General features: G+C 44.3%; 1 protein-coding gene across 2 annotated transcripts; it reads left to right on the top strand.

The window, feature by feature from the left end:
• Nucleotides 1–318: 318 nt before the first annotated feature.
• On the top strand, nt 319–24696 carry LOC139455167 (protein PML-like). 2 transcript variants are annotated; one of them, XM_071236719.1, is made up of 5 exons: nt 319–450; nt 4696–5867; nt 7410–7481; nt 22349–22417; nt 23555–24696. In XM_071236719.1, the coding sequence occupies exons 2-5, from the start codon at nt 4703–4705 to the stop codon at nt 24193–24195; spliced, it is 1947 nt and encodes a 648-aa protein (XP_071092820.1). In that variant the 5' UTR covers nt 319–450; nt 4696–4702; the 3' UTR covers nt 24196–24696. The 2 variants fall into 2 exon arrangements, with proteins under 2 accessions (XP_071092820.1, XP_071092819.1); XM_071236718.1 differs by lacking the exon at nt 319–450 and adding an exon at nt 458–681.
• The last annotated feature ends 65 nt before the right edge of the window (nt 24697–24761 follow it).

Below are 24761 nucleotides of genomic sequence, written 5' to 3' on the forward strand. Positions count from 1 at the left end.
AAAGAACTTCTTAATTTACGGTAAAGTAGACGTCTCGGTGTAGATCCTTATACCGTTGTCAAACCTATACCGAAACGCCGCCTTTACAGTAAATGAAGAAGTTCTTTTCCATAAACTGTGTCTAATTTGCCATAAAAAGGGTGATTGTTTGGACAGTTTGACTCTCAGCGCACATGAAATCCGTCCGCCTTTACATGCTTCATATACCTACAAGGTCGTGATTGGACTGGATTGCTACTAGAACCCGCAACAATAAGCTCATACCTAATTGAAAAAAGTCATTCGTGACCCGGGATATATTTAGCCGGTATCGGCCGGGTGTATCCAGGCGTCATGTTGTGACTTATACCCGCAATCCCTCGACAGACTTAGGCGGATACACAACTGTGTGTGACGTCTCACCTAATCAGCAGATTTCTCCCTCTACCAGTTCCCGAATCACAAGTCAAGGTAAGAGTCAAGTTGTTGTGACTTGGCACGCACACGGGTAGAACACCCCACCTGTCAGTACCCGCCACCTGTACCCGGTCATGAAGCAGTCTGTCACTTGGCCATGGGTGGTAGACATAGTCGCACTACACGCCAGCACCCTGGGAGTCTAATACGGTCCCTCAGCGTCCAAACCCCACCCGACATACCCGTGAAGGGGGTGACGAGATCGAACTCTCAGAGTAGTTCAAGGTCAGTCTATTGAAATGTGCCTTTATTGTTGAAACCCTCCGTCCACCCTCTCTTTGTATACAGCATGACACAATATCTATATTAAGACTCCTCTTTGTTGTAAGTATTGTGGACCACACGCGCCAAATCCTGGGCTTTCTGTGTCCCGGTCACTCTGGACCCAGTTCAGATTAGAAAGTATTGCCCAGCGAGAACATCAGCGTGGCCTGAGGTCACCAAAGCGGAAACAATTGCAGTGGCTGTTTGCGCGGCATATCGACATGAAGCTCGATGACCTTGTCAGCTGATCGGGGAAGGTCAGGCCGATACGTCTAGATTCTCCGTAACGATTCATTCCCTTGGCGGTGAAGTAGGTTTACTTATTCTCTTACTGATGTGTAACAGCCGCATCACGTCTAGGGACTGACGACGAATACTTGGAGAGGTTCAGGGGATTTACTGTGTCTGTTCAATCTGGCATATGGAGATCCCAACACAATGTGGTGTAATGTGTATAAGGCTGATAATACCCTATACAAAATAAGGTGGAATTAGATTACAAGAATCTATAAGTATACAGACGTATTATTACATTTACTATATACCGTGAGCATCAATGTACGCATATGTTACACAATACAATAAGAACAACCATCAGTATATTATTACACCACAAATCCCATTTATATGGCACAATACACATCAAAATATAACAATATGTACATATAACTATTAGCACACAAATACCAACCTCGTCCTTGGGACACAGGCACATCACGGCGAAGACAACAGAGACGCTCTATACTTATTCCCAATAATAAAATGACATAATTGTGTAAGATGTATATTATACGTACATGGACATGCTTTCTCTCTGCCTCCATCTCACACTCACAGAGTAGTAGATGCACTACATCAGTACATATTTACCAGTACTATTCATTTAACTGTGTACACAATAACCAGCTAACTCACACAAGACTTGGTCACTCAAATACTACTGTACAATATATTACTGACATCTGTAGCTGTATGCTAGAAATTATTGCTGAAAATAAACGTATTTCTAACAGCTACAGCTACAGCTACAAGCTATAAACAATACAAATTACTGAAGGCACCTTATAACAATATAGTAGTTCAACATACTAATTATATCATGTTCCAAATGGTTACTTAAGTCATTGCTAATCACAATGTATACTAATGTATCATGAAGAATAAATAATATATTTACAACTTTGCGTAGATTGTTGATATAACAGATATGCAATTAAAATGATAAAAGTATATTAACAAGACAAAAATACTAGATCCTAACTTCCTTATGATACATATAAATACTACAGAAGCATGATTAACTTTTCATGCAGAGTTGAAAGGCAGCAGTGACCAGAGGAGAGAAATATCGAAGTGTATAAAGCTAAAAGCCTGGTCACATGCTACAGAAACACTAGAATAGGCAATCACTGGCCAAGCGGTGGCTGGACCATATCACAAAAGGCCTCACATAACTACTTTACCTAAGGATGAGTAGAGAGTGCTCGGGACAGTTTAATACTAATGCTGATACGTCGTAAAACAATATTCATTCCTGTCAGTTTAAGGTTCTACAGCTGTACTCAAATAAATTATTTACCCAAGTTGAATCGTATGACATGTTCCCCTAGTGATTCACCTGTGTGATGCATTCCCCTAGTGATGAAGTTGTATGACTTATTCCCCTAGTGATGAAGTTGTATGACGTATTCCCCTAGTGATGAAGTTGTATGACTTATTACCCTAGTCATTCAGTTGTATGACGTATTTCCCTAGTGATGAAGTTGTATGACCTATATTCCCCTAGTGATGAAGTTGTATGACGTATTCCCCTAGTGATGAAGTTGTATGACTTATTCCCCTAGTGATGAGGTTGTATGACGTATGTTCCCCTAGTGATGAAGCTGTATGACGTATGTTCTCCTAGTGAAGAAGTTGTATGACGTCAATTCTCCTAGTAAAGAAGTTGTATGATGTATATTCTCCTAGTGAAGAAGTTGTATGATGTTTACTCCTGGTGATGAAGTTGTATGACTTATTCCCCTAGTGATGAAGTTGTATGACGTATGTTCTCCTAGTGAAGAAGTTGTATGATGTTTACTCCTGGTGATGAAGTTGTATGACTTATTCCCGTAGTGAAGACGTTGTATGACGTCAATTCTCCTAGTAAAGAAGTTGTATGATGTATATTCTCCTAGTGAAGATGTTATATGATGTATATTCTCCTAGTGAAGAGGTTGTATGATTCATTCCCCCAGTGATGAAGTTGTATGACTCATTCCCCCAGTGATGAAGTTGTGTGACTTATTCTCCCAGTGATGAAGTTGTATGACTTATTCCCCCGTGATGAAGTTGTATGACTTATTCCCCTAGTGATGAAGTTGTATGACTTATTCTCCTAGTGAAGAAGTTGTATGATGTTTACTCCTGGTGATGAAGTTGTATGACTTATTCCCCCAGTGATGCGCCTGTGTAACGTATTCCCCGAGTGATGCAGCCGGTGTTCGACTGTTTGCCCTGTTGTATGACGCGATCCGGACCTCCATATTCAAGGTGATCCTAACGCTTCATTAATCGTAGTCTAATTTAAAGTTGAGGAGGTATAGCAGTCCTATGCTCACGGTGTGGAACGAGTCCCTGTCGTTTAATGTGCAGGTGGATGGTCTGGGGTGTTGTTTACGGGCAGGTTGTATTTACCCATAAAGAAATCCAATCTGTTCTCTCGTTGTGACCTATATCACTTCACCTTCCCATGCTGAGTATGTAGGGTGCTGAATATATTCGACGTAGTCTTGTATCAATAGCAGTGTGTGTATGGACTCGATGGATGGATGGATGCATGGACGGCTGAGGGGGTCGTTGACGGCAATGGTGGGGTAGTTAGGTGTATGCTGGGTGGAATGGTCGGTGGATGAGTGAGATAATGGACAGGTGGGTGGATGGAAGATGGTGGATGAGGAAAGAAAAGGATGGGTGGTGGATGGTTTGAGATAGGTGGTGGGTGGTTTGATATTAGAGGTGAGTGGTTTGATATGAGTGGTGGGTGGTTTGAGATGGGTGGTGGGTGGTAGACAATGCAAGGATGATTGATGGAAGATGGCCTGATTGGTGGTTTGAGATGGGTGATGGGTGATTTGAGATGGGTGATGGGTGGTTGACAATGCATGGGTGATTGATGTTTGATGGACGATGGCCTGATGGGTGGTTTGAGATAGGTGGTGGGTGGTTGACAATGCAAGGATGATTGATGGACGATGGCCTGATGGGTGGTTTGAGATGGGTAGTGGGTGGTTTGAGATAGGTGGTGGGTGGTTGACAATGCAAGGATGATTGATGGACGATGGCCTGATGGGTGGTTTGGGATGGTCGGTGGGTGGTGGGTGATTGACAATGCAAGGATTATTGATCCACAGAAATGCGGCTGAACGAGGTGTAGCTAGTCCCATGACTGGTTTTACTACCCATAATTCTGTGCTTTGGAGATTGAGTTCACACGTCACAACACATTCACTTGATAGACTTAACTTTATCGCTTTGGTGTGAAATGAACAACATCTCAACATTCATTAGTCCATTGAAAGGTAGATCTGTTCCAGATCTGTTAACTGAAACGATAAAAAAAGTCTCAAACGTAACCACACATCTTTTACCATGTCAACACGAGATGTATGTCTACAATCTACAACTTGTGTATACAGACGTATTTATCAAAGGAAAAGAATAAAAACACTTTTCAGCGAATCCAATATTTGTGTATAAGTGTAACATCACTGAAACTGATCACCTAAACTCAGCTGTCATACAATGATCAACAGTTCTGTCCTGGCGAGTGTCACCCCGGTACTACTGGGCAATCTGATTGTCAAGGTAAGCTCTTGTCCATCAATGAATAATCAATCAATCAGCTGGCACCCTGTTCTATGTCACTCTGTTCTATCAAGCACTTCATATGGCACTGCCACTGACTCACTGACTCACTGACTCTCACTGTTTCAGACCGGTCATGGCGGAGTATCTGAAGGTGGGTGACATGCAGGAGGCGGTCATGGAGTGTCCTGTCTGCTCCTACGTGTTCGACAGCGACGATCGTACTCCGAGACTGATGTCGTGCTGTGTCTCCTCCATCTGCTCAAGCTGCATCAACGACATCCTCTCCCGTGGAGGCAGCAACTGCATCGACTGCCCCCTGTGTAGGACCAGCCATACCATAACGGAAGGGGTAGCCAGCTTCCCCTTGGAACGAGTCATGTTGAAGATGGTGGAGTATGTCAAGGTGCAGAAAGGCCACAAGTTCCCTTGCACTGGTTGCCCTGACGACAATCAAGCTGTGGCGCGCTGCAAGGACTGTGGTTTGTTCATGTGTGAGGATTGTCTGAATGCCCATAAAAGGAATGGGGTGACACGTGACCACACAACCGTCAGCTTTCACGAACTAAGGAACCAGTCAATCCTGAGTTTTGGCACCAGTCACCACTGTGGGCAACACAAACTCAATCCCCTGCAGTTCTACTGCCGGAAGTGTGACAGGGCCATTTGCGTGTCGTGCACAGTGGTGGAGCATAAAGAGGTCAACGGACACACCATCGTGTCCCTGGACGACATCTGCGACGAGAGGGCGTCCCAGGCAGACGCCGTGCTGACCTCCCTGGACGTGAGAATCAGGTTGCTAGGAGCTGACATTGAGACAATGAACAAAAAGAAAAAGATTCTTAACACTTCTAAGACGTCAGCGAAGAGACAGGTTGAGTCCACATTTGATGCTCTTATTGAGAGTCTGAAGCAGAGGAAGGTAATGTTGCTGACAGAGGTGGACACGAGATACGAGGTCCACAGTTCCGCCATCGACCAACGTCTGGACGAGACAAAATCACTGACATCACGTGTTGCTTCAGCCTCGGAGTACATCAGGCACGTGCGCTCGAAGGCAGACGAGATTGAGTCGCTTCAGTTGTTTTCCCGGGTGAAGCAAGTTCTGGATGGGATAGTCCACGAGAAGCCGGAAGCAGACGACTGGGAACGAAAGGGACTGGGATTTGACCCCACCTTTGCACGTGACGTGGACGAGCTCATTCAGCACACGGGGGCAATCAAGACTGTGACCTTCATGAAAGACCAGACCACCTCAGGTGCCCAGACTCTGTATATTCAGCCCTCTGTTCCAGAAGAAGGTAAATGAGAAACATATAAGTAGAACTATGTATCCATGATTCAGGTGATAATCCTACTTATCTGAGGACGTCATACATAACCACAAAACGTGTTCACATTTGGAAACGTGACATTTATAGTTTCTATGAGGATTTCAACATTAGTACATTTTGTTAACGTTGTGGGTAATTTCCTGTGGCTCTGTATCTGTTACTGAGAAGGATACAAGGTGCCAGGGCTCCGTTCCACAAAGTGATCTTGGCACTGAGACGATCGTAACTCCCATACTTTAACATAGACTTACGAGAGTCGTAGCGCTAAGATCGCTTTGTGGACCGGGGCTCTGGAGTAATAATGTTATCTGCTCTCAGGACATGGCGTCAGTGACGGCGGTCTGTACTCTAACACAACAATGATACAGACGATACCATGCGGAGGCCTGCTCTCTACTACTTGGGTAATGCTTGCCGTCCGGGGCGACTTGATGCATCGGTGGTCAGGCTCCATGACTTGGTTGATTTCACATCATCGTACCCCGACAGACTGGGATGTTGCTCATAATATCCGTAAAAGGCGACTATGCTTGTCGTAAGAGGCGACTATGCTTGTCGTAAGAGGCGACTATGCTTGTCGCAAGAGGCGACTAACGGGATCGGGTGGTCGGCCAGGGTAGTTGACTTGGTTGATACATGACATCGTATCTCAATTGCGTGGATCGATGCTCGTGAAATCAATCACTGAATTGTCTGGTCAAGACTTGATTAATTACAGACCGCAGTCATATAGCTGGACTATTGCTGACTGCGGCGTTAAACAACAACAAACAAACCAACAAACTAACATGATGCCGTAATACAGCTAATGTGCTGCTCACTGAGGCAACAAACAACATGTCTACGTGGCGATAACCTTCATTGCAACATGGACAATAAGTTCAAATAATTTACTAACAAATTCCAAACATTCAGTCTGCTGTACACGCCTACAATTGCTGTACAAGTATGTGAATGTCATGTACATTTTCATATTTCCGGTGTATACTAACCGAATATGGTCGACAGGCCCGTGGTAAGTTATGTGTTGCCCTACTGTAGACAACATATTCAAAAAAGATGATATTACCGAACGTTAAGCATCTTCCCAAAACAAGAGTATCCACTAGCCTATATAAAAGCCTTGTTTCTTTGAAAAAACTAAACAGGATTAGTGGACACGCTTGCCTCGGGAAGACATACGCGTGCAGAATGTGAATCACAACCTTAAAGTCGAGGAGATGTCTTCATGAATATATATTTAATTATCATTATTATTATTATTATTATTATTATTATTATTATTATTATTATTCAATATTTAATATATTTTTTAATTTCAGAATATATAAATGTATATTGAATTTTATATCAAGCAGTTACTTTTTTCCCGCTAGTACATATGAGTAACCCCTGGACTATTTTGAAGAACACTTACAGACGAGCGTGTATCAGTGTACGTAGAGGGAAACAGGATGTTGTAGAGTCACCATGTTCCCAGATATAAGTGCCATTCACTTTCTCTTCCAGCAAAGAATCTGCAGAGTCACGTGACTGTGTGCGGCCACGTGACGGATGAGCGACAACCTTTCCATATGACCAGTAAGTTGTTTAATTACTTGACACAACTAAGACGTGACTCTTGGCACGTCACCTTCATACGCATGGCTGGCTGTCTCTGTTCCACGCTGCATGCCTTACATCCGCCGCGTGGGGCTGTCGGGTAGCCTAGCTGGTGGTTAAAGCGTTCGCTCGTCACGCCGAAGACTTGGTCCGGGGTTGGGATAAGTCCGCTTGGGATAAGTTGGTGGTCTGGCTCTGAGACTTGGCGGATTGCTTCGCATCCTGTTCCGATTGCGTGGCTCATGCTTTCCCTCACTGGCTGACCAGATCCAAACTCGATTATAGAAAGGAGGATATAGCTGTATATTGTTGATTGCGGCGTGTAGCAGATGTACTTACAATGATTTGAAATTTGAGCTGGTCTAACTGTAGATTTGACACCTCTTATTTGTTATTAGCTACAGTTGAACCAACTCAAATTTCCAACACAATCAATTTACCCTCATTCTACCATGACGACAAGAGCGATTTACAAACAGCGTGCTTTCACAGGGCGAAATAACCCAGCTATGTCAGAACGCGCAGACAATGACTCACATAAAGTGACAAACATAAACAGATTACTTGAGTTCAAAATTAATAATCATCAACCAATACCTTGCAACAAATCATACTGTAAACATAGGGGCGGGTGGGGTGGGGGGTGGGGGTGGGGCTGGGGGTAACTTAATGAGGACACAAGGAGAGGATGGTGGGGATCTTGTCTACCACGGTAACTTAATCAGGACACAAGGAGAGGGTAGCGGGGATCTTGTGTACAACGGTAACTTAATGAGGACACAAGGAGAGGGTAGTGGGGATCTTGTCTACCACGGTAACAATGAGGACACAAGGAGAGGGTTGGGGGATCTGGTCTACCACGGTAACTTAATGAGGACACAAGCAGAGGCTAGTGGGGATCTTGTCTACCACGGTAACTTAATGATGACACGAGGAGAGGATAGTGGGGATCTTGTCAACCACGGTAACTTAATGAGGACACAAGCAGAGGGTAGCGTGGATCTTCTCGTCCACGGTAACAATGAGGACACAAGGAGAAGGTAGTGGGGATCTGGTCTACTATGGTAACTTAATGAGGACACAAGCAGAGGGTAGTGGGGATCTTGTCTACCATGGTAACAATGAGGACACAAGCAGAGGGTAACGGGGATCTGGTCTACCATGGTAACTTAATGATGACACAAGGAGAGGATAGTCGGGATCTTGTCTACCACGGTAACTTAATGAAGACACAAGGAGAGGATAGTTGGAATGTTGTCTACCACGATAACTTAATGAAGACACGAGGAGAGGATAGTGGGGATCTTGTCTACCACGGTAACTTATTCAGGGCACAAGGCGAGGGTATCAGGGATCTTGTCAACCACGGTAACTTAATGAGGACACAAGCAGAGGGTAATGGGGATCTGGTCTACCACGGTAACTTAATGAGGACACAAGAAGAGGGTAGTGGGGATCTGGTCTACCTCGGTAACTTAATGAGGACTCAAGCAGAGGGTAGCGGGGATCTGGTCTACCTCTGTAACTTAATGAGGACACAAGGAGAGGATAGCAGGGATCTGGTCTACCACGGAAACTTCATGACGACACAAGGAGAGGGTATTGGGGATCTTGTCAACCACGGTAACTTAATGAGGACACAAGCAGAGGGTAATGGGGATCTTGTCTACCAAGGTAACCTAATGAAGACACCAGGAGAGGTTAGTGGGGATCATGGTCTACCTCCGTAACTTAATGAGGACACAAGAAGAGGGTAATGGGGATCTGGTCTACCATGAAAACAATGACAAAAGGAGAGGTTAGTGGGAATCTGGTCTACCTCTGTAACTTAATGAGGAGACAAGGAGAGGATAGTGGGGATCTGGTCTACCACGGTAACTTCATGAGGACACAAGCAGAGGGTAATGGGGATCTTTTCTACCAAGGTAACTGAATGAGGACACCAGGAGAGGTTAGTGGGGATCATGGTCAACCTCCGTAACTTAATGAGGACACAAGTAGAGGGTAGCGGGGATCTTGTCTACCACGGTAACTTAATGAGGACACAAGGAGAGGGTAGTGGGGATCTTGTCTACCACGGTAACTTAATGAGGAAACAAGCAGAGGGTAGTAGTGATCTGTTCTACCACGGTCAGTTAATTAGGACACAAGGACAGGACAGTGGGGATCTGGTCTACCACGGTCACTTAATGAGGACACAAGGAGAGGGTAGCGGGGATCTGATCTACCTCGGTATCTTAATGAGGACACAAGGAGAGGGTCATGGGGATCTGGTCTACCACGGTAACTTAATGAGGACACAAGGAGAGGATGTTGGGGATCTGGTCTACCACGGTCACTCTATAAGGACACAAGGAGAGGATAGTGGGGATATTGTCTAGCACGGTAACTTAATGAGGACACAAGGAGAGGGTCATGGGGATCTGGTCTACCACGGTAACTTAATGAGGACACAATGAGAGGATAGTGGGTATCTTTTCTAACACGGTAACTTAATGATGACACAAGGAGAGGATAGTTGGCATGTTGTCTACCACGGTAACTTAATGATGACACAAAGAGAGGATAGTGGGGATCTTGTCTACCACGGTAACTTAATAATGACACAATGAGAAGACAGTGGGTATCTTGTCAACCACGGTAACTTAATGATGAAACCAGGAGAGGGTAGCGGGGATCTGGTCTACCACGGTAACTAAATGACGACACAAGGAGAGGGTAGTGGGGATCTGGTCTACCATGGTAAGAATGAGGACACAAGAAGAGTGTAGTGGGGATTTTGTCTACCATGGTAACTTATTCAGGACACAAGCAGAGGGTAGTGTGGATCTGGTCTACCACGGTAACTTAATGAGGACACAAGGAGAGGGTAGCGGGGATCTGGTCTACCACGGTAACTTAATGCGTCACAGGGAGAGAATAGTGGTGATCTGGTTTACCACGGTAACTAAATGACGACACAAGCAGAGGGTAGCAGGGATCGTGTCTACCATGGTAACTTAATGAAGACACAAGGAAAGGGTAGTGGGGATCTTGTCTGCCACGGTAACTTAATGAGGACACAAGGCGAGGGTATCAGGGATCTTGTCAACCACGGTAACTTAATGAGGACACAAGCAGAGGGTAGCGGAGATCTGGTCTACCAAGGTAACTTAATGAGGACACAAGGAGAGGGTAGTGGGGATCTGGTCTACCTCCGTAACTTAATGAGGACACAAGAAGAGGGTAGTGGGGATCTGGTCTACCACGGTAACTTAATGAGGACACAAGAAGAGGGTAGTGGGGATCTGGTCTACCTCCGTAACTTAATGAGGACACAAGAAGAGGGTAGTGGGGATCTGGTCTACCTCCGTAACTTAATGAGGACACAAGAAGAGGGTAGTGGGGATCTGGTCTACCATGAAAACAATGACAAAAGGAGAGGTGAGTGGGGATCTGGTCTACCTCTGTAACTTAATGAGGACTCAAGCAGAGGGTAGCGTGGATCTGGTCTACCAAGTTAACTTAATGAAGAGACAAGGAGAGGATAGTGGGGATCTTGTCTGCCACGGTAACTTAATGAGGACACAAGGCGAGGGTATTGGGGATCTTGTCAACCACGGTAACTTAATGAGGACACAAGCAGAGGGTAGCGGGGATCTGGTCTACTATGGTAACTTAATGATGACACAAGGAGAGGGTAGTAGGGATCTTGTCTACCACGGTAACTTAATGAGGAGACAAGGAGAGGATAGTTGGCATCTTTTCTACCACGGTAACGTAATGATGACACAAGGAGAGGATAGTTGGCATGTTGTCTACCACGGTAACTTAATGATGACACAAGGAGAGGATAGTGGGGATCTTGTCTACCACGGTAACTAAATGACGACACAAGGAGAGGATAGCAGGGATCTGGTCTACCACGGTAACTTCACGAGGACACAAGCAGAGGATAGTGGGGATCTTGTCTGCCACGGTAACTTCATGAGTACACAAGGAGAGGATAGTGGGTATCTTTTCTAACACAGTAACTTAATGATGACACAAGGAGAGGATAGTTGGCATGTTGTCTACCACGGTAACTTAATGAGGTGACAAGGAGAGCATAGTTGGAATGTTGTCTACAATGGTAACTTAATGAGGACACAACCAGGGGGTAGTAGGGATCTGGTCTACCACCGTCACTTAATTAGGACACAAGGGCAGGACAGTCGGGATCTGGTCTACTTCGGTAACTTAATGAGGACACAAGGAGAGGGTAGTGGGGATCTGGTCTACCATGTTAACTTAATGCGGCACAAGGAGAGGATAGTGGGGATCTTGTCTACCACGGTAACTTAATGAGGACACAAGCAGAGGGTAGAAGGAATCTTGTCTACCACGGTAACTTAATCAGGACACAAGGAGAGGGTAGTGGGGATCTGGTCTACCTCTGTAACTTAATGAGGACACAAGCAGAGGATAGTGGGGATCTTGTCTACCACGGTAACTTAATGAGGACACAAGGAGAGGATAGTGGGGATCTTGTCTACCACGGTAACTTAATCAGGACACAAGGAGAGGGTAATGGGTATCTGGTCTATCTCGGTAACTTAATGAGGACAGAAGGAGAGGATAGTGGGGATCTGGTCTACCAAGGTAACTTCATGAGGACACAAGGAGAGGATGTTGGGGATCTGGTCTACCTCGGTCATTTAATGAGGACACAAGGAAAGGATAGTGGGGATCTGGTGTACCACGGTCACTTAATGAGGACACAAGGAGAGGATAGTGGGCATCTTGTCTACCACGGAAACTTAATAATGACACAAGGAGAGGATAGCGGGGAATTTGTCTACCACAGTAACTTAATGATGAAACAAGGAGAGTTTGGCGGGGATCTGGTCTCCCTCGGTAACTTAATGAGGACTCAAGCAGAGGGTAGCGGGTATCTGGTCTACCTCTCTAACTTAATGAGGACACAAGGAGAGGATAGTGGGGATCTTGTCTACCACGGTAAGAATGAGGACACAAGAAGAGTGTAGTGGGGATTTTGTCTACCATGGTAACTTAATGAGGACACAAGGAGAGGGTAGTGGGGATCTGGCCTACCACGGTAACTTAATGAGGACACGAGGAGAGGATAGTCAGGATCTTGTCTAACACGGAAACTTAATGAGGAGACAAGGAGAGGATAATGGGTATCTTTTCTACCACGGTAACTTAATGATGACACAAGGAGAGGATAGTTGGCATGTTGTCTACCACGGTAACTTAATGATGACACAAAGAGAGGATAGTGGGTATCTGGTCTACCACGGTAACTTAATAATGACACAATGAGAGGATAGTGGGGATCTTGTCTACCACGGTAACTTAATGATGAAACCAGGAGAGGGTAGCGGGGATCTGGTCTACCACGGTAACTAAATGAGGACACAAGGAGAGGGTAGTTGGGATCTGGTCTACCATGGTAAGAATGAGGACACAAGAAGAGTGTAGTGGAGATTTTGTCTACCATGGTAACTTAATGAGGACACAAGGAGAGGGTAGTGGGGATCTGGTCTACCACGGTAACTTAATGAGGACACAAGGAGAGGATGTTTGGGATCTGGTCTACCATGGTAACTTAATGATGACACAAGCAGAGGGTAGTAGGGATCTGGTCAACCACAGTCACTTAATAAGGACAAAAGGACAGGACAGTGGGGATCTGGTCTACCACGGTAACTTAATGAGGACAGAAGGGGAGGGTAGCGGGGATCTGGTCTACTATGGTAACTTAATTCGGCACAAGGAGAGAAGAGTGGGGATCTTGCCTACCACGGTAACTTAATGAGGACACAAGCAGAGGGTAGCGGGGATCTTGTCTACCACGGTAACTTAATCAAGAAACAAGGAAAGGGTAGTGGGGATCTTGTCTACCACGGTACAAATGAGGACACAAGCAGAGGGTAGCGGGGATCTGGCCTACCATGGTAACTTAATGATGACACTAGGAGAGGATAGTCGGGATCTAGTCTACCACGGTAACTTAATGAGGAGACAAGGAGAGCATAGTTGGAATGTTGTCTACCACGGTAACTTAATGATGACACGAGGAGAGGATAGTGGGGATCTGGTCTACCATGTTAACTTAATGAGGACACAAGCAGAGGGTAGTAGGGATCATGTCTACCACGGTAACTTAATGAGGAGACAAGGAGAGGATAGTGGGTATCTTTTCTACCACAGTAACTTAATGATGACACAAGGAGAGGATAGTGGGGATCTTGTCTACCACGGTAACTAAATAATGACACAAGGAGAGGATAGTGGGGATCTTGTCTACCACGGTAACTTAATGATGAAACAAGGAGAGGGTAGCGGGGATCTTGTCTACCACGGTAACCTAATGACGATACAAGGAGAGGGTAGTTGAGATCTGGTCTACCATGGTAAGAATGAGGACACAAGAAGAGTGTAGTGGGGATTTTGTCTACCATGGTAACTTAATGATGACACAAGGAGAGGATGTTTGGGATCTGGTCTACCATGGTAACTTAATGAGGACACAAGCAGAGGGTAGTGGGGATCTGGTCTACCACTGTCACTTAATGAGGACACAAGGACAGGACAGTGGGGATCTGGTCTACAACGGTAACTTAATGAGGACACAAGGGGAGGGTAGCGGGGATCTGGTCTACCACGGTAACTTAATGAGGACACAAGCAGAGTTTATTGGGGATCTGTTCTACCACGGTAACTTAATGCGACTTAAGGAGAGAATAGTGGGGATCTTGTCTACCACGGTAACTTATTGAGGACACAAGGAGAGTGTAGTGGAAATCTGGTCTACCATGGTAACAATGAGGACACAAGAAGTGTGTAGTGGGGATTTTGTCTACCATGGTAACTTAATGAGGACACAAGGAGAGGGTAGTGGGGATCTGGCCTACCACGGTAACTTAATGAGGACACAAGGAGAGGGTAGTGGGGATCTGGTCTACCACGGTAACTTAATGAGGACACAAGGAGAGGGTAGTGGGGATCTGGTCTACCACGGTAACTTAATGAGGACACAATGAGAGGATGTCCGGGATCTGGTCTACCATGGTCACTTAATGAGGACACAAGGAGAGGGTAGCGGGGATCTGGTCTACCACGGTAACTTAATGAGGACACAAGCAGAGGATAGTGGGGATCTGGTCTATCACGGTAACTTAATGAGGACACAAGCAGAGGATAGCGGGGATCTGGTCTACCATGGTGTAGCAGGGCGTGGAGTCATCCCACAGATGACATCCTTACCTTGTCAACTTGCTGACGGGGTTAACCTCTTTGGTCATGTGGACAAGGCCTCCGACCTCGGATCAGAAGGTGCGTGGTTCGAATTCCATCACGGGACTCGGAAATTTTGGCCGCTACATTGGCGCCCAACGTGGGGCTGAGCACGTTCATATTAAATTTGAGCAAAATAAGCCTCAGTACCCTACTATGCGGCCCGGGACGTGCCTTCTGTTGACGGGGGAGTATGTAGCAGGGCGTGGAGTCATCCCACAGATGACATCCTTACCTTGTCAGCTTGCTGACGGGGTTAACCTCTTTGGTCATGTGGACAAGGCGTCCGACCTCGGTTAAGAAGGTCCGTGGTTTGAATCCCATCACAGGACTCGGAAATTTTATGGCCGCTACAATGGTAACAATGAAGACACAAGCAGAGGGTAGTTGGGATCTGGTGTACCAGGGTAACGTCATGACACATGACGTCATGTGCACCCAACAACCCAGCAAGGTCCCCGGCAGTGTCAGATGCTGTCTGGACATTATGCCGTCGTTCATGCATCATTTAATTCTTTCGGTCACGTTGACACCACCTGACTCAGCTTTTCCCTGCACTCGATGACCGTTAGTGACACCAGACACCTTTTCATTTGCGTTTCACACAATGTCGGCGTTGTCGGCGATTTCAAAAAAAAAAACATCACGCGAACGAGAGGTCACGTGACATGAGTCGGAGTTATATATTTTATAAAGTCAGTGATTTAAACAACATGTTATTGCTGTCAGGGTGTGTCAGCGGAGTGAGTGAGTGAGTGAGTGAGTGAGTGAGTGATACCCCACGTTTAGTAATATTCCAGCAATCATAGGGCGGGGGGAATGGTCTTAACAGATGTCGTGATTCAAACCCTGGGTGTCGGTGTGACGAGCGAAGGCTTCACCACTCGGATACCCCGGGTGCAAAGAGGCAGAGGAAGATGATTGCCATGCTAGCTGGCTAGCGTGCTAGTGTGCGTTCGTGCTAGCGTGCGTGCGTGCTAGCGTGCGTGCGTGCGTGCGTGCGTGCGTGTGCTTGTACTCGTTCGGACTAATACCGGTTTGAAGTGCGAGATACAATGCCACAGGTTAACATGAATATCCCATCCAGACACTGTATACTGCCTCCGAGCCGACCAGTCCTTGTTTTGGTCCCTTAATGCTGGGAGTCAAACCAACAGACCTTCCTCACTTCCTCAGACCACACTTCGAAGGGCCATGCATACCAGGAGCCCTGACATCTGTGTGGGAGGGAGATGTGTCTGTGTTGATGAAGCTGATGACGGACACTGGTGCTTGTTCAGACTGCCACGTGACGTCGTGCTATGAGAAGCGTTTTGAAAATCTCTCAGCAGGTCGTTGAACACGACAGTTGACCGTGGGATTACCGCAGGTTGTTTTAACGTTCGTCAACTTATGGCGACGGGTATCTTGAGATCTGTCGATCTCGACTACGGATATCTTGTGACGGGGCCATCTCGACAACGGGTATATCTTGTCACAAGGTACAGTGACAGGGAATGTGTGACATGAATATACTCTTATAAAAAGGAAACGCAAAGACAGATTTGTGTGAGGTAGGAGTGAGTGAGTGAGTATGGCTTTACGCCGCTTTTAGCAATATTTTAGCAATATCACGGCGGGGGACACCAGAAATGGGCTTCACACATTGTACCAATGTCGGGAATCGAACCTGGGTGTTCGGCGTGCCGAGCGAACGCTTTAACCACTAGGCTACCCGACCGCCCTTGTGTATGTGAGGTAGGAATCTCAGTTTTCGGTACATAGGAAAAGTCCATGGTGAAGGTCAGCTACCAGACATAACACGTATGTCCCCCGTTGGAATCGATAGCGGAAGAGACGAGAATTCGAATCATATCCTGGAGAATGGTATCCAACTCGGCCTGCAACGCAAAAGCTAACTGCTGCAACGTCTCGGGCTGTGGTTGACGTCCGCGTAGCCGTCTATCCAATTCATCCCACAGGTGCTCTATCGGGTTCAAATCCGGGGATCATGAGGGCCAGGGGAGAACATCAACGCTGTTCTTGTGTAAACAGGCTCTTGTGATCCGTGCTGTTTGCGGTCGAGCGTTGTCCTCCTGGAATACACCGTTGCCGTTGGCTGCAGTTGGGAGGACGTGTGGTAGGAGAATTTCGTTGATGTATCGTTGAGCCGTAAGATGGCCCTGGATATGGACCAAACCTGTCCTGCCATGATGAGAGATACCCGCCCACATCATAACGCTACCCCCACCAAACCAGTCCAGTTCCTGTACGCAGTTTCCGGCGTAACTTTCTCCCCGACGTCTGTTGACCCGTGCTCTCCCACCCTCTCGACGGAGGAGATAGATAGATAGATAGATAGATCTTCTTTATTTCCTCCATTTCATGAAGAGTACAAGGTATACAGTGAAAGGACAACATCTATAGTATAAATGTGCACACACACATACATATATATATTACATATATGTCAGAAGTAGTTCATATACATATGTATCGTATTGATTATTTGTGTTATTAGATGGACAATTAGCATGTGTTATTTACAAATGTACACTTGTTTACAATACATACATTGTTTAGTATAAGCAGCTTCGGATGACTTCATCCCACTTTTTTACTGCGCCACCAACATTTATCATGCTCTCTGCCCATACACTGTAGTCTAATTCTACTTCAAGTTGTTCAGGTAACCCGCCAAGCAAAAAAGTCAGAAAGGTGTCATCGTCTGCCCAGATTCTCACAAATATTTTAACATCAAGCAAATCAATGATTTTATCAAATATGATATTTCTTTCTTCTAAATTCTTTTGACATGACATGAAAACATGTTTCACTATATCATTCGCAACTGTTCCACAAATACATTCCTTTGATTCTATTGGCATTGAACCTAAGCGAACTAGTCTAGCTAAGGAAGTAAAATATTCTGGTCTATCGAGAGCAAGTTTCCATAATCTATGTTCTCGTCCAGATCGTATTGTTAGATATCTTGACAGAGATAATCTGCTCAGAAACGCATTGTTTAGTAATTGTTTTTCGTGTAGGTGAATCTTTTCTTTCACCAGTTTTGACCATAATCGTTTCTTGATGAAATTTGAACACATTATATAATCATTAACCTCTTCAGATAAATTATATTTGGAGACAAGATGTAGCATGCTAAAGATGGGTGATTTCGTGTCCCACTTGTTCTTATTAACTAGTGTTGTTTTATATCTAAACTGTCCAAGTCGGGCTAGAAACATTTGTTTGAAAATATACATTAGGTTTGAATTACATAGCTTACCAAGGAGCAAAAGCTTTTGTTGATCAATGTATCCTTGTACTGATATAACACCAATTGTGTCCCTCTCTATTTCTTTAGGCATACGCTTATTAAAACCCTGGATTTTCTTACAGAAATAGCGTTGAGTGATTTCTAGCATTTCATATTCCTTTAATGATAGTTTTCCCCACACATTACATCCATATACGCCACAGGGTAATATCACTCGTTGCCAGATGCGCACGGCGGCTTTAGGATTAAGTCCACCAAAGTACAGGCCAGAATCATGGTTTACATTTATCAATTTTCTCAGTTTTTCACATGCTAACCTCGTTCTTTCTACCGAAGTTTTAGCAGTACTTATGTACACTCCCGCATAGACAATTGCCTTTTGAACAGGTAATTTTATCTTACCAATATAAAGATGTTCAGGCGACACTATTTTTTTACTACATCCAAAAGTTAGGACAGCACTTTTGAACACATTGTATTTTAACTGCCACTTGTTACGATAATTTTCTGCAACGTTTAGGAGCATTTAAAGACCTGTTGTGTTACAGCTGATCAAGGTCGTGTCGTCTGCTAACAGTATTCCTGGGCATCGTCCCCATGGGAGACATAGTCCACAACCGGAATTGCTTAGTTCATGAAGCAAATCGTTTATATAAAGAGTAAAGAGCCATGCTGATATGACACGACCCTGACCTACACCCTGTTTAACAGGGAAAACATCAGATTTGAAGGCAGCAAAGCTAACACATGAGTACATAGAATTGTAAGACAAACGTAGAATTATCCATAATTTACCATTGATACCAAATTTATGTAATTTGTAGAAGAGACCGTCAAGCCAAACACGATCGAAGGCTTTTTAGTTATCGAGGAAGGCACAATAAACTGGTGAGTTTCTTTCGTTAAAGTATGAAATACTTTCTAGAAGAGTGAGAGCCGCCGTTTCAGCACCAGCATTTTTTCTAAATCCAAACTGTAGTGGGTGAGGGAAGGTTACATCGTCGCTTGTCCATTTTTCGATTCTGTTGAGAAGCATTCTTTCGAAAAGCTTACTTAGGACTGAAGTTAGTGTTATGCCCCTGTAGTTAGATGGATCGCTTTTACTTTTTCCTCGTCCCTTATGTACTGGTAAGATTTCGCCAATATGATACATTTTGGGTATATATTCATGTTTAATAATAGCATTGAATAATACCATAATATGCTTTAATAAAGATCTTCCCGCATACTTAATATGTTCGTTTGTGAGCCCATCAGGTCCTGGAGATTTATTGTTTTTCAGTCCTTTAACTGTACTTACTACCTCTGCAATGGTGAATGGTCTCTTCAATGGATGGTTAGCAGTTACATCGGTATCAGCATCAGATGTTTCGTTGTTTTCAATATTTTTGACTGAGCATATTACTTCACCAGCAAAAGAGCAGTCAAAATGACTTTCTATGGTTGGGATTGACAAGTCTCGAAAGTATTTACCAAAGATTCCACAAATACCTTCCGCGTTACTACTTTGGTTACATTTATAAAGAAGTTTGTGTACTTGGTCCTTAGTTTTGTGATATCGTTTAGCAGTTTTAAAGTATTCATGTACATCTATTTCAGCTGCCTCATAAAGTTCTTTCAGTCTGCTATCTATGAGCGATTGTTTGGATCTGCGATGCTGTCTTCTAAAACTACGCTTTGCTTCTTTATATTTAACAAATTTCTCATCGTTCTTAGTATGTGACCTGCCATTCTCTTGCCAATGTCGTCTTTTACTGCGCATTTCATCATGTAATAACTTCAGGTTGTCTTTTTTCCAGTAGGGTTTGAGGTAGGGTTTAAACTTTGTTGATGGGATACTTACTGCAGTAGATGCATGGAGGGCATCTGTAATGTACTTATTATACGTTTCAATATATTCATTGTGGGATGGGAATTGGGACAACTCGCATATGTCTTCACGAAAGTAATTTTCAGTTTCATAGCGATACAGCATAAGATCAGTATCACACGCTTTCTTCCAATTGAGCTTATATCCACCATATGTTTTTTTAGGACAGTCATTTGTTATACACAGAAGGATAGGCAGATGGTCTGAGACAGTATATGGTATATCTGTATCAATGGTATAACCAATAACGTTATTCAGATAATCAACACTCACAAACATATAGTCTATCATTGTTCTCACATCTTTACATTTGTTTGAGAACGTATACTTAGTAATATCGTCTAATGGTACAACTGAATATAGGGTTCGTTCATTTAGTACCCTTTGAAGACAGCGAGCTCTCATTCTTTGGACAGCAGATTGTCGTATATCTGCATTACAATCTCCAGTAAGGATAGTAAGACCATTTTGCGAGTATATGTCATACAATTCCATCACATAATCCAGCTGTTCCAAGTATACACTGTCTAAGATGTTAGTGGAAGGTAATCTCGTTCCTATCACATATAATGTGTTACTACCTATTTGTAGACTTACTCCGATTACATTTTGGCTTTGTGATGTATTGATTACGGATACCCTACCCCTACAATCGCCTTTACGTATGAAGGTTGCTATACCACCTGACCCACGCTGAGAAGTACTGGTACAGCTGCATTTATAGTAAACATCAAAATCATCATGTATAGTGTTCATAAGGGAGGCATTTTGTTCACTTAACCAATGTTCAGTCACAAGGAATAGATCTGTGCTGTCTAGTCTGGTAAATAACTGATGCGTACCGTGCATAATGCCTCGTATGTTCCAAGTTGCTATTCGAAGCATACCGAGTAGTAACAGTGCACTATGTATAATGTTTATTATTAGTATAGCTTTTCATTCTCGGCTCATATGTCATATGTATACCAAGAACTTTTTGGTACCCATTCTCTGCAGTTAACATTTTCAGGCCAGAACGTTTCATCGGCCAATATTGCCTTTGCACATTGTGTTGGCATATTTACACGTATTGTGTAAGTTGGATTTCGGCCTTCCCAATGCTTAAGGAGCTTCATATAGCTAATTGTAACGCCACGCTGTGTTGCATAGTCCTTGATCGCGTCTTGTACAATTTCAAAGTGCATGTCAGCTTTTACATAAGACAGAGCAAGCCTCTTTTGTTTAAAGCGAGAGGCCTCAGAGAAGGCTTTTTTCCACTGATCGTTCAGCTGGACTGTTCTTGATTGGCTTGCATGATTTTCTTCACTGGGGCTTTCGCATGTAATAGTAAGGGACGGTTCATTGTTCGTGTGGTCACGTGATATTTCTTGTCGCGAGTGTTTCACATTGTTTGGCTTTTGTCTGTGGTCTCGGATTGTTGAGTTTGTTGATCTAGATGGGTCCCCATCACTAATTGCTGGACAATGAGCTGCTGCTTGGGTTGTTGTGTTTCTTTGCACTTCTGTTAATCTTGGCATGTTGTTGAACTGTCACTGTTCGATTGAAGCAGATGCTAGGCAATCAAAACCCCTGCCCTTTTATACCCTTCATAGTGCTGTTGCACGTGCAGTTCGTGCAGCTCCAAGGCCCTTTTGTTAATGCACTGGATGCGTTTTTCCGAATCGTATGTGTTTCCCGACTAATGGTTTGCATTTCCTTGTTGTGATCATTTTGAAATTTGCCACTGACACTTTAGCACATTGAACCTCTTCATTTTGGCCCTTTTGGTCCGCTAATTTTGCTTTTATGACGAAAACTATCCCACTGCGTTTCTTTTTTTTGAAGAGTATATGTTGAGTCATGTTTAAGTTCTATACGCAATGTTACTGGGATCCGTCTCATGTCTCGCGGTATTTCCATACTGACGCGAGAACGTATAAGTTCCAGCATCCCTGTGAATCCTGGCAAAGCGACACAGGTTGGGTGAAGGTGGCTGCGCTATGTACAAGCAACAGAGGACCCGTGAAGATCCGGGGTAGAACAGGTCTTCAGCAACCAATGCTTGACGTAAAAGGCGACTATGCTTACTGTAAAAGGTGACTATGCTTGTCGTAAGAGGCGACTAACGGGTTAGGGTGGTCAGGCTCGCTGACTTGGTTGACGCATGTCATCGTATCCCAATTGAGTGTGTTGATGCTCATGTTGTAAATGACTGGATTGTCTGGTCCAGACTCGATTATTTACAGACCGCCGTCATATAGCTGGACTATTGCTGAGTGCGGCGTTAAACAACAAACAAACAAACAAAACAAGCATTTGTGACGATATCTAGTTCATACAGATGTATGGCACACTGAACACCATGTAGGAATACACCTTGTCGCAGTTGTCAGACAAATCAGAGACGGGCTGTCCATTCCAGGATAGTCATGTATTTTACCAACATGTATTTTGCAGGCCTCCTTGGTGATAGAGTTATCGTCCTTGATGACATCACGGTCGACAACAGGCCCGCAGCGATACACTGTAAGTTGAACACCAGACATATGTGACTACGAACATATTTCATACGTATAACAGGCACATCCTTGTGCTGAGGTAAGACATGCCTTGATCCAAACAAGATCCGTGCGTGTCCTTGCATGGACAGATTAAATGTGCTTGCCAAAAGTGTCGGATGTATGTGCCAGGGATATGTGTTAGTTATATATGAGGGGTATATGTGTCGGCGGTATGTGTTAGTTATATATGAGGGGTATATGTGTCGGCGGTATGTGTTAGTTATATATGAGGGGTATATGTGTCTGCGGTATGTGTTAGTTATATATGAGGGGTATATGTGTCTGCGGTATGTGTTAGTTATATATGAGGGGTATATGTGTCTGCGGTATGTGTTAGTTATATATGAGGGGTATATGTGTCTGCGGTATGTGTTAGTTATATATGAGGGGTATATGTGTCTGCGGTATGCGTTAGTTATATATGAGGGCTATATGTGTCTGCGGTATGTGTTAGTTATATATGAGGGGTATATGTGTCTGCGGTATGTGTTAGTTATATATGAGGGGTATATGTGTCTGCGGTATGTGTTAGTTATATATGAGGGGTATATGTGTCTGCGGTATGTGTTAGTTATATATGAGGGGTATATGTGTCTGCGGTATGTGTTAGTTATATATGAGGGGTATATGTGTCGGCGGTATGTGATAGTTATATATGAGGGGTATATGTGTCTGCGGTATGTGTTAGTTATATATGAGGGGTATATGTGTCGACGGTATGTGTTAGTTATATATGAGGGGTATATGTGTCGACGGTATGTGTTAGTTATATATGAGGGGTATATGTGTCGACGGTATGTGTTAGTTATATATGAGGGGTATATGTGTCGGCAGTATGTGTTAGTTATATATGAGGGGTATATGTGTCGGCAGTATGTGTTAGTTATATATGAGGGGTACATGTGTCGGCGGTATGTGTTAGTTATATATTAGGGGTATATCTGTCGGCGGTATGTGTTAGTTATATATGAGGGGTATATGTGTCGACGGTATGTGTTAGTTATATATGAGGGGTATATGTGTCGGGGGTATGTGTTATTTCACTCAGTATGCCTGTCTGTGTTGTCACAGTGTTGCAGTAAAATCATTATATCTGTTCCAGGTCCTCGACTTCGATTTGATGCAATATGTTTATCACGCGATTGCTCTACGACCCCAGAGGGCGTTCTTGTCAACTGGAAGCTCCAAAAGCATCCCCCAGGGTCAGAGACCGGATGTAGGCTGAAGGTGGGCCGCCGGGCGTTAGTCAGCCCAACGTTGGGAGGAGACGGCCTTCAACTCTGGCAGACAACAGTGAGGGCAAAGATCAAAACAGCATCCGCTGACAACAGTATGATCTTTGAAGCTGCGGTGACACCGAGACTTGTCGATGCGGGTTTTGCTCAGCCTTCGGGTTTCAGCTTGAATCTTAGCGACTGTCATGTTCACAGTCAGCTTTGTCTCAAATTACGGAAGGACGGAGAGCTTAAAGCAGATGTTCCAATTGGCTTGAATCAACCGGAAGTGGAGCACATCCTTGACCTTGGCTTCCTCCTCGATGGTGTCAAGAAGCACCTGCACGTGTTTGACCTGTCCGCGAGGAAGACACTGGTCACTATCGACAACATGGACACCTTGACCCCGCTGTGGCTGGTGTACTACGTGGACACGCCTGAAGAGTCAGACATTCAGGTCACTCTCGTCTCAGGGGTCAACATTCAGGTCACTGATTGGCTGGTGGACCTGCTGAAGGGCGTGTGCTGAAACAGCTGAAGATAACAGCCGGTGGTCAAGTAGAGAACCTCACCCGAGTGTCTCTTGATTTCAAATATATCAACATGAGTTGATATAAGCCTCGGAGTTTTCCACTTTTATCAATTCATGTTGATATATTTGATATCAATAGACACACGGGTGAGATTTTATTCATCATCTAACATCATTCTTCAAACTTTTAAAGCAGTAAGCAGTGTCTTAAGTGTAAAAAAGTGCTGCTAACAGCTTCAGTAGCAGTGTCATTAGTGATGTCATTTGATTGTGACGTCATGGTAACCAATGACGTCGCAATGGTCTACAAAGCATTGTTATGCAATTTCATTGCAGCGATATCTACAATGCAGCTTGATCTCAGCCAAGCGATATCTCCTGTGGGAACCAGTTTTGGATTATAAATGGTTTTGATATGATTAGGACAGTAAGTTGTTTAAATTTTAATGTTCTTTGTGTTGTTGTCTGTTTCTCCATTTCTATCACATTACTTTCTGAATAAAGTGTATCCATCAAAGTAAAGGCTCGTATCCACGACAACGATGTTGAAAGAAGTTATGATA

This window comes from Haliotis cracherodii, unplaced genomic scaffold, assembly GCF_022045235.1.
Source record: "Haliotis cracherodii isolate W230 unplaced genomic scaffold, xgHalCrac1.p SCAF_11, whole genome shotgun sequence".
Lineage (NCBI taxonomy): Eukaryota > Metazoa > Mollusca > Gastropoda > Lepetellida > Haliotidae > Haliotis > Haliotis cracherodii.

Bases quoted from the DNA above. Each gene is read 5' to 3' on its own strand.
- LOC139455167 (XM_071236718.1), top strand. From the start codon at position 554: ATGGGTGGTAGACATAGTCGCACTACACGCCAGCACCCTGGGAGTCTA. The intron at 682-4,695 runs GTCAGTCTATTG...TCACTGTTTCAG, and splicing joins AACTCTCAGAGTAGTTCAAG to ACCGGTCATGGCGGAGTATC. The intron at 7,482-22,348 runs GTAAGTTGTTTA...TGTATTTTGCAG, and splicing joins ACAACCTTTCCATATGACCA to GCCTCCTTGGTGATAGAGTT.